General features: G+C 36.1%; 2 protein-coding genes across 2 annotated transcripts; both read right to left on the bottom strand.

Moving 5' to 3' along the window:
* Positions 1 to 270: 270 nt before the first annotated feature.
* On the bottom strand, positions 271 to 1,369 carry LOC122010934. Its single transcript, XM_042567397.1, has 4 exons — positions 1,272 to 1,369; positions 974 to 1,078; positions 722 to 896; positions 271 to 599 (listed from the first exon to the last, which is right to left on the bottom strand). Exons 1-4 carry the CDS (start codon positions 1,367 to 1,369, stop codon positions 399 to 401), a joined length of 579 nt encoding a protein of 192 aa, XP_042423331.1. The 3' UTR covers positions 271 to 398.
* LOC122009339 lies at positions 1,258 to 10,864 on the bottom strand. Its single transcript, XM_042565457.1, has 4 exons — positions 10,719 to 10,864; positions 9,388 to 9,510; positions 9,239 to 9,273; positions 1,258 to 3,881 (listed from the first exon to the last, which is right to left on the bottom strand). The coding sequence occupies exons 2-4, from the start codon at positions 9,496 to 9,498 to the stop codon at positions 1,505 to 1,507; spliced, it is 2,523 nt and encodes an 840-aa protein (XP_042421391.1). The 5' UTR covers positions 9,499 to 9,510; positions 10,719 to 10,864; the 3' UTR covers positions 1,258 to 1,504.
* Between the last annotated feature and the right edge of the window lie 77 nt (positions 10,865 to 10,941).

The raw sequence follows: 10,941 nt of genomic DNA, 5'->3' as shown, positions 1-10,941 counted from the left end.
TCAGGTCTTCTTATAACTTCATTTCCTATTTGTATTAATCCACAAGTAAAACCAGGGTGACTGGAATGGAGCTGGTGCTCATACAAACTACATGTGAGTTTGAGCACAGCTGCTTATGGAGAAGCACAAAGAAAATGATGCTTGGGTTTGCAATACAAAATTCCAGGGAGTTGCAAACTGCCTGGTGCAGGTCCAGTTCAGATGTCAAATAGAAAAGAATGGCAAAGGTACGATGATAAATTTTCAAACTAACTTGCTATTTTTTAGCTAGCCAAAGATAGTTTGTTCGAACTAGGATATTAAGCATAAATGTTTCAGAGAATGGGTGCCAGTTTGAGTTTCAGAGAATGTTGAAGTACTGGAAAAAAAAGAAAAGAAAAGGAAGCTATCTCAGCCCTCTACCCACTCCGCGACATGAAGAATTTATAATCTGGGTGTTTGTTTGCAGATTTGCAGTCACCCTTTGAAACTACAGCACATGACATTGCAGCAGCTGTTTGCCTCAGCGTCCTCAACCTCTCTTTCACTAACTCGGAGGAACTAGTACCAGTACGGAGGACATTTGAACCCTTATCCGTCGGTTTAAACCAATTCTCGCGCTGCAATGCAAACACAGTTTATCTTTTCCAAAGAACATTGGCTACTTCTAAAGATCAAAGTATGAACATAGAGCAGATGGGCTACTTCTAAAGATCAAAGTATGAACATAGAGCAGATGTACCTTATCATTGTATGTCTGCAAACCTACAACTGGAGAAACTAGAGCATCACAAGAAGCTGGAGCATATGCTGGATTACTAGGACTAATGAAATTTCCCAGAGAATGATAAGTGAGGAAGGCGGCACGAAGACTACCAATAGGTATACGATATATGGGGTACCATGCAACACAATACCTGAAAGGAAAGGAAAGGAAAGATCTCGATATTTATTTATGCTAAATGGAACCTCAAATGACAAAAACCATACAAACCAAGAAGCAGGATGAAGATGTTGTAGTTCAGTAGATTCCAGAACTGATGGATTTCCAAACATGCAACCACCAGACAATGTATCGCCAGCTGTTAGTTCTCTGATCCTGTATCGAGGAAAAGAATAGTATCAGGTAAAAAAGAGTCACCAAATCTAGCACATATGCTGCAAGTGTAAAATGAGGGTGCTAAGGATTTGGACTGTGGTTTGGTTTGCGTCCACTAGTTCAAACTAGTAAATGTGGGTATGTCTAACTTTATTCAACCAATCATTTCTGTCATTTTCTCTCTTCTACCAACCATGTGCTTCGATAAAGGGCATGTTCTTTAGCAGCTTGTTTGTAAATGCATGTATAACAACCAATCTTATGCTTATTTTTGTTCACAATGCGTTGCATCTATGATGTTTATATATATAATCTAAAAGGAATTGGAAGTTAGTTGTGTTGAAGTATTAAGTCACGTCAGCATACGAGTAAAGAGTTATAACTCGCTCATTCAATGATTTAACACATGATGCTGAAAAAGATGACTTACTTGTTAAATAATGGTTGGCGCCAAGGAGGTAGTTCAGATTCAAAGTATTCAAAAAAAAGCTCTGCCTGATGGATATCAGTGTTTTGATCAGATAAATCTTCCTCTCCAGAAGAAAATTTCAACAAGCATACATCTGCACTAGTGTTATCCACCTGACGATTCAGATCGCCGTTTCTGCTAGTTCCAGACATTCCAAATAGTTGCACAGCAGATAGAGATGGCACGAAATAGGCAGTGAATTCCAAATTTCCATCAGGCAGTCTTCTTGACTTGCGAAATTCATGTGCCTTCACTTCCAACCCGAAGCAACCAGGTTCTTCGTACCATTGCCAAATGTTCTTCAAGTAGATATTATGACTTCTTGTTTGTCTAATAATCGGAGAGGCCATAAAAAGCAATTTCTCAAAATCAGCAATCGGACAGCCAATCATCAACTGAGCATATTCAACTACTCTTTGCTGTTGGGAAGCATCATTTATAGCTAACATTATCTTGTCAATATCTGTCAAACTGCTCTTCCTAAATGGGATACTCTTTTGTATTGGAGAACTAATGATGCTGTTCAAATTGCTTAATTCTCTGTAACTTCCAAAAAACAGTTTTCTGAATTGTCGACCTTCACTCCTTACAATGGAGCCTAGTGTGCACTCAGAGTTCATTTGGGTAGAAATAGGTTCGATCTTCGATGTGGTTAGAATATAGCTAACTTCACTAGGGCAAATTCCCTCCTCCATAAGAACAGGTGTTTTCTTCTCAGATTCAGGCAGACTATGGTCAGTCAGTTTAGAAATACCTCTTCCAGACAACTTATCGCCAGGCAGTTTTGCTTCAGTTTTAGTTTGGCTATTAAACTGATTGCACAGTGAGTTCTGGAAACCTTCTCTTTGCCGAATATCATCTTTTGCACCATTTGGCACGCTTGTTTTAGCATTGTGAGTTATGCCCCCCTCATTATGCTTTGCATTTTTAGCAATTGAGTTAGGTTTGCACTTAACACCATTGACAGAGTTCCCAACTATAGATTTAGGGAGAGTTTTACCAGCCTTCTTAGAATTTGCTTCTGAATAAGAGGTTATTCTGCTTAGGTTTTTCTTCGGCACAACAGGTTTATTGTTTTGTGATTCCATCTTGTTGTCCTTTGATGAAAGCTCACTTTGAGGAGTTGTAACTGGGATGCTATTAGGTTTTGAACATTCCTCTCCAAACTTTTCGACCATTGGACAAGTGGAAAACTGGTCATCTTTAGCAGCATTACTATGTATATTTGCATTAACCAATGCATTTGCTCCATTTAAAGCTCCATTACCCATCCGTTTCCTAGCCCTTCTTCTTCGCCTTCCAGAAACGACTACATGGAAGCCATTACTGAGGTCATCCTGCTTGATGCAATCAGCTCTTTCAGTGCTGCTACAAGCATCAAGGGCGGCAGCATTTGACAGATACGCGATATTGCTATGACAATCCTTTGATATTTCTGAAAAACTCAATCCAGTTTCATCCTTGACCGGTAACTGCATTACGATATCATCACTAGTGTTCTCACTGATGTCACTGTCCCACTGTCGAGAAGTTTTATCCTTCGGAATGCTCGAGGAATTATCATCATGATTATTGTTTTCTTTAAAATCCTCTCCTCTACTGCTCCCATCCAAAGCAAATGAAACAGCTCCAGCATTGTTAATACTTCCAGAATTGATAGTGTCAGAGGGTAACTCATCACCAGAAAATCTTTCAGATGAAAGTGCCGTTTTGAAATCATCGATATCATCACTGAATGATGTCGAGAAGCATGAATTTTGACAGTCTAAAAACTCATTAGTATTCGTACTGTCATCCTTGTCCAACAAACTAACCGATGCTACCTCATCCGACGAATTATTATCTGAGAGATGTTTGTCTGAAGAGCAAAGTGAACTGGTGCTATTAATCTTTGCATTGCACTGAGCATCTGCCTCGTTGGAATCCTTTCTAGAACTGACTCGTTTATGTTGCTTCCCTTTCTTTTTTCCTTTCTTTCTAGATTTTCTTTTGCCTTTATTCTCCACCTTTGGAAAGAGATCGACCAAGAAATCTGAACTATCTATATTTGTGTAAGCAACGGAAGAGTTACCCGATGTACTTGATAGATTCTTCTTGCATTGCACTGAACTACTTGCCTCACCACGAATATCAGATGAACTTGACCTTGGGCAGTCTGTATTTAGGTTAATCATGTAAAGCCTCCGAGATGATGTATCATGACCAACCATATTAGAAGGCGATCCAGATTCAACAAGTTTCCCATCATCTGTAGTGTCTGCTAAAATAAAAGAATAGTTTGTTCCATTCCTCAATGCTTCAGAATCAACAAGGACGAAAGCGAACGGATGCAACCTGACAAATAAAAGATCACCACAGTTAGAAAATAGAAGAAGAAAAAAAGAGCAAAAATTAGAATTAACACAGTTAAGCACAAACTGTTAAAAGTGTATTAAGAAAACAGCAAGTATAGATAACAGACAACTAAAAGATAGCACAGTCCATGACAAACTTTTAGAATCATACTTAGCAACTTCTTACTGCTCACTCAAATGTTAATCAAAGGGAAAAAAAAGAACACTAACAATACAAAAACGACAAATGAAAAGATGATAGACAATAGGGTAATGTGATCTAAAATTAGGGGAAATAGTGTTCAATAAGAGTTAAAATTGCAAGTTTCAAGTTAAGAAGTATAACTTTATTTTAAGTCTTAAAAATTTGTTTTAACATCATTATTGTGTTTTATTGGGTATTATATACAAGATAAAATTCAACCTAGTGTCATGAGAATTAGTCTTTTACTTTATTATATGATATGAGTTTTCCCCCAATCCTAGTATCAACTTGATCACTTGCAACAAAAAAGGAGAATTCCTTTGATGATTCCTAAATGACGACCGAAGAAAGATGTTAACAAGTAGACTAGAGTAGACTTCTCCTTTGGTTGAGGAAAATGATACGATTCAAAGCTATAGACAAAATAGTGTGTAAATTTAGAAGTTCAAATTGGAAGCTTTAAATTAGAATATCTAAATTTTTAAGTTTTAAAAGTTTGCTATAACATCATTATTATGTTTTCTTAGGAATTGTAAACTAGATGAAGTGTGTCTCACAATCTTAGGACAATTAATCTTCAAATTTGGTTTGTAAAAGAGGTTTTCAATCCCTCGTGTAACTTATTCTAGGATTTAATAAAAATTTCCTTTGAGAGATTTTGATTCTCACGCATGATTATTTTTACTCTTTATGTTAGATAGTTAAACAGTCTCTTGTAAAAAACAAGGTAAGGCTGCGTACAATAGATCCTTCCCCGGGACCCCGCATGACGAGAACTTCATGCACCAGGCTGCCCTTTTTTTTTATGTTAGATAGTTAAACCAGTGTTGCATCATAGGGCAACTACCAAGGCTTATAGAGTAATAACCATTAAACCACAATAACTCGTTTGTTGAAAAGTGTCCATTGCCAACCAAAATAAGGTAGTCAAGATTGCATTTCGGACCACGATCTTATGGTCCAAGTTAGCATAAATAATCCAAATCTTATGTACAATCTAAATTTAGTTAGGATCATATGACCTACAATTTGATCATATGCCTACTCTCCGTTCCTACGTAGAATCTCAGTCCCAACAACTATAACTAGGTAGATATATGAACATTTAATTAGACATTTTAAAATTGATATTCACTAGAGCAAATATTTTTTTTCTTGTCCTATCATTTGGAAAAAACAATAAGTTAATACATATAATAAATTATGAAAAATATAGTTCTAAAATATTTTAATAAAGATATAGGATCTTACAATCCTACAATTCGAGCATTATGTGCTTCTTCATGTTCCTAGGTGAGGTCTGGAACTTGACAATCTTGGTTGGCATCTACAGCCATAAAAGGTGTTGAAACCCTATAAGCTTTACCATTTTGCATAAGCACACCAATTTTAGTATGTTGTGGCAAAAGCCCAATGAATAATAGTAGTATTAAATAATTGATATTCAAATACAGTTATTTACATGTCGTTATTAGCTAACAAAAATACAATTATGATATATCATAACATTGAATACTCATAATCTCTTATTAAAATTATATCTATATATGTCATCCTTAATATTATTACTTTATATTCATTTATTACGAATAGTATTATGGTTTCACTTAATAGATTTTATTAAGTTAATAACAACATTTCCTTAATATGTATTATTTATCATGACAAAAAGGCTCTCCACATTCTCTATCCTTCTGTCTTTCGAACCATGTTTGTCTTCATGGTTACTCCTCAATCCTCATAGCATGCCAAATTATGTCAAAATCATGGTCGACTATCTCCATTTCCTTTTCTAGTAGCTATCGGACTTTGAGGTCTATGAGTCTTTTGCTATAACCTTCATGACATGCTAGGTCTCAAGTAGTTACCAATACTATAGTTTCTAAGACCAATCAACAAATACATTTGATTTTGTTAAAATGGTAGCTGATTTTGGATCAATTTTGAATGTTTTTCATGTGAGTCATAACTTCTTATGGATGTCTGATTTTTTAGTAAAAAGTGTATAATATTAAAAACTAAACCTATATGGTAGTGTGGATGCGGCGAGATTCCCTACAATTTCATCCAATTTCTATAACTTGTCATAGAAGGAGACTTTTTTAGTTGAGCACTTCATTAACATTAAAATCTACCGATGCCCTCAAAGCCCAACAATAATAATAGTAGGGAGATTCAAGTAGGAATATGATCTAAATTTTTGAAATGCCTTTTATTATCAATTGATTACATGTGGATAGGCTTTTTATACCCCTAATATAGGGTTATCAGAGGATCTCAAGCGGTCCCTTTTGTCATCACGAAATAGGAAAATCCATGGACTTGACCCCAATGTGCATGTGGATAGGCTTTTTATACCCCTAATATATGGTTATTAGAGGATCTCAAGCGGTTCCTTTTGTCATCACGAAGTAGGAAAATCCGTGGACTTGACCCCAATGCATCTTCAAGGGAAAACACATGGGGGAGGGGGAGCATGTAAGTAATTTTATTAATAAATTTAGAAGGAGGTGTAGGAGTCACCCTTAGACCTTCTCTCCTCTTCAACAATTTATAAATTTTTTTTAAGATTTGTATATGAGATTGATAGTCAACCTAGTAGGATAAGGCTTGGTTGTTAGTATTTGTATATGAGATTGAGTATTTGCGTACATATGCATATGTAGAGCTCTACCTCATTAAATATGCCCCCATATGCATATAGTGAGAAGGAAAGAATTCGTTGGCTATAAATGATTTTGTAAGTGTTATAGGTTAGTTGAAGTTTAATGTGTGTGAAAATTTCAATTTCTCAAAATGCTTTTGTAAGTGACTCTCAAACTTGGCATTAAATAAATAGAAAAAAACTTTGAGAGATAAGGCACTATCCCAATCAAAGGAAGAAGAACCCTCCCCCCGAGACCCTACATTGGCGGAAGCTTCGTGTGTCAGACTGCCATTTTTAAACTTATTATATTTGCATTATGTTATCTTATTACTATATTGTCATCGTCATTGTTATCAAGTCATATTTGTCACAAACTATTTTGGGTTAGCTAAATGAATTTTATCCCTCCAATGAGCTCCAAGTGAGGAAAAACATTTATAATCATTAGATTTAATCACTGGTTGCAAATTCAACATCTATATGTAAAATTTCAAAGTTCAATATCATCTAACCCACAATAAATAAATATGTGGGCACACACATGGAGAATTTATAAACCGCACATCTTTCACTATTCTTCCATAGCTTTGCCTCCACCATCATCATTCGAAATGAGACTTTTGTCGAGATCAGGTTGAATGAAGTGCTTCGTGAGGAACACGCCTTGATGTGTTTTGCTGACGATGGTGGTAGTAGAACTTTGTAATGTGAATCATGTTGGATGCAGGCAATCTTAGGGAAAGTGACTATTAGTTGCCTTTTGAAGATAAGGAGACAACTGAAGGCTGGCAAAGGAATATTTAGTGATAGGATAACTGAAATGAGTTCATGTCATATTCATGCGTGTATGTATTAACATATTAAAGTAATTCTTTAATCCATCAAGGATATATTAAACATGCCATTTTTATTGGATAATAGAAGTTTTGAAGTAGATCTTAGCATGCTCATGCATCTTTTGCTATGTCCACCTCTCTTCCTCCAATTTTGTCTCGAGCATCATCCTCATGGATGAAATTGTCTCAGCTTTAGGGTGCTTTGATGTGCACCTCAACAAGGGGAGCAGAAAAACCTTTGGTACATGACCATGCTTGAGACTAGGTGGTTTTGGAACGAAGGCTATTGATGACACTTTTGAAGTAATTGTCGAACAATGTATATTTCAATGGTTAAGTTCAATAAACATAGGTTTTGAATATGGTTGAGTGGTCAAGGTTGATTGTGCAGGGACTCATCCTTAGCAGTTATGTGAGAAAAAGTGGGATCAATGATCATAGAAAGCATGACAAAGCCGAAGAGTAAAAAAACAAATTGAAGCAGCATGGCACCATTAACACTCAAAGACATTGTCAACAGAAAGAGAGAAGAAACATGAATGGATTCTAGGAAAATGGGTGGCATGACAACAAAGGAAGGGCATTGCTGGCATTGTGATTGCGAGCCTTCCAGACGTTTCCACCTTGCTTTTCCGCTAATCCAAATCTCTTCAATTGGCTCACTTTCACAAAGTAGAATGAATTGGATGTGAAGCAAAGGAAGATGAAAGAGATGCAAGAAACAACATGATAAGTTTGCGCAGTATGTTTACGTGGAAATTAATTGCTCTCTATTCTACTTGATTGCTCTACATGGAAATTAATTGTTGTCTAGCCTAGTTAATTAGTTGCTCTCTTAAATGAGCATTGGTTTGCTGGATTGTATAATCTATTAGCTCTAAGTAAAAAAATTCTTTACTATTATGGATACAAGTGTTCAATATTTTGCTTAATTTGGATGTATATACACCTAAATGTTTCCTTGCATATATAATCTATAAGCATTGTCTAACAAATGTCCAATGAGTAGGAGAGGAGAGAAGGTGAAATAGGACAATAAGATAAAAAGAAACTGGGGAAAATAGGGAGATAGGAGTAGAGATAAGTAGAGAGGAGAGAACAGATAAACTAGAAAAAAAATAGTTCAATTCTATTATTATGCATCAAAACTCATTCCAGCACAAAATCCAATACTCATACCTTCTATGCATGTTATGCATTCCAGTACTTAAAAACACAACATAGATGGCAATAATAAAACCATCAGAATTTTGTTCAACTGCTTTTTCCTAGGCAATAGAAGGTACCATCACAACTGCTTCCTCCATTGTCCCAAAGCCATGTTAATCTCAACTATTTGGGTTTTGTTATTAAGATTCATGCTTAAAAGTTTTTATACTTCTATCACTAGCTATCATGACCTAACACAACTTTCAACATTTTTCAACCATGATTCAGATTTGGAGAGACATGGAGCATACAACTAACACCCTAAAGTAAAGGAGAATAATTTTACTATAAAAATTGGGGACCTAAAAATTAAGGGAGTAAATGGAAAAAAAAAAATCTTTTGCATGATAATTTAAAAAGTGCACGTAGGAATAAGAATAGATTTAAACACATTGAAAAATAATGACAATTGTAGACAGTTGCTAAGCTGGTAATGAATAAATGACCAAAAAGAATAGTACCTCAATTCAAGATTCCCTGAGTCAGGTTCAAGTGGCTGAAGATCATGGAGAAAAAAAAAAGCTCAAAAATTAGTGAAAATTTAATCTGTGACTGTAAGCTATACTTTCAAAACATTGGAAGTCCAATCTGGATACAGTACAAAACTCACTTTCTCAAAGATTCCCCTATCAGATCGATCTAATGATCTCCTGAAGACTGAACGAGTTCTCCCATATGCAATCTTTTCAAGAGCATTACTTCTCCTATGTCCATACGACATCACCAAGTATCCCTGTTTGTGCACAAAAAATAATCAAAATGAATGCACATAGATAAGTCACATGAATGATAAGTAGCACATATTTTAAAGAGAAAGGTATTTAAAACTTATTGTGGTTTTTTAAGCATATCCATAATAAATCCAAATGACTGGGCAAGAAGTACCCACATAAATTAGATGAGCTCTTAGGCTCAACATATGAGGGAGTGAAAATAAGTAGCAACAATAAATAGAAAATAAAACCCTGAAGCATAAGATTTAGTGGAATATACATTTAAATTAGTACTCTAGATACTAATTGGTAATGGTAAACAATTGCAGAGAGACGAATATGTAATTTCAAATACAAAAATGGAAAGAGTTAAGTCATATTTAAATGAGTAATTAACAATGTAGTATGAAATAAGGAGGAACTATCCTCCACTAAGTTTCAAAATAGGAATCCCTAAAAATCACGTCCCAAGCCTTCTAGTCTATCACATTGTTCTACATGAAGTAGATATATCTAACTATTTAGTTGAAGCCTAGAACGGAAGCTCTTCAAGTAAAACAAGGTCTTTGGAGAAGGATGTTTATGTAAACGATGAAATCCAAAATCCGCCTATCTTGAGTATATTTTTTTTAACAAAGTTCACAGCATAAGAGACGCATGCTCCTTAAACTGAATCCAAGGAGCTCTCATATTCCCAAATTTTGACATATATAAATATATATCCGGCCAAAAAGATTAGGATTTAGGCGGAGAGAGTAAAAAAGAAGGAAAAAAAAAAAAATCTTATTTTGAATCTAAACTTTAGCCCAATCTGAAAAAGAAACATCAGAATTGAACTCATAACCTCAATCACAAGCCTCAACCTTCCACCATTATCTCAGTAAAGGCAATCCACAAAGTCAAGATCGACAAACCCAACGATCACTAGGAGTGAGCAGACATGCACTAAAACATTCAAACAATCACGCACAAAGGCATCCACGAACAACTCCACGGCGACCAAAAAGCGCAGCAAACAAAGCACCACAGTGGCGAGCACAAAACCATCTCCGATCGTGAAACAGAGAAAATCATGAAAACACGCATTGCTAAAAACAGTGCCGATCGGGATCATCGAACCGCACACAGGAAAAAAGACGGCGCGCTAAAACTAACGCAGGGGAACGCCGGAGTCCGAAACCCAGACAGAGGATGGAGGGAGCGGAGCGACAGAGCGGAAGACTAGTACCTTCAAGTGCGAACCCGTCAGGATTCGCCCTCCGCTGCTCCTCGGATGCTCGAATCGAAGATCCAGAGATCGTTTACGCGAACGAGAAGAAGAAGAAGCAAAGATTTCAGTGTTCTTGAAGATCGCCACCTCTCGATTCCAAAGAAAACGCAGGGTAGGTGGAGGGGGGTGTATTATAGAGCGAGGAGAAGGCAATATCCACGTCCCGTTGGTAGGGTCACCT

Source organism: Zingiber officinale, chromosome 8A (assembly GCF_018446385.1).
Source record: "Zingiber officinale cultivar Zhangliang chromosome 8A, Zo_v1.1, whole genome shotgun sequence".
Classification (NCBI taxonomy): domain Eukaryota; kingdom Viridiplantae; phylum Streptophyta; class Magnoliopsida; order Zingiberales; family Zingiberaceae; genus Zingiber; species Zingiber officinale.
The sequence above is the reverse complement of the archived record's forward strand: the minus strand, read 5'-3'. Positions and strand labels throughout refer to the sequence as shown.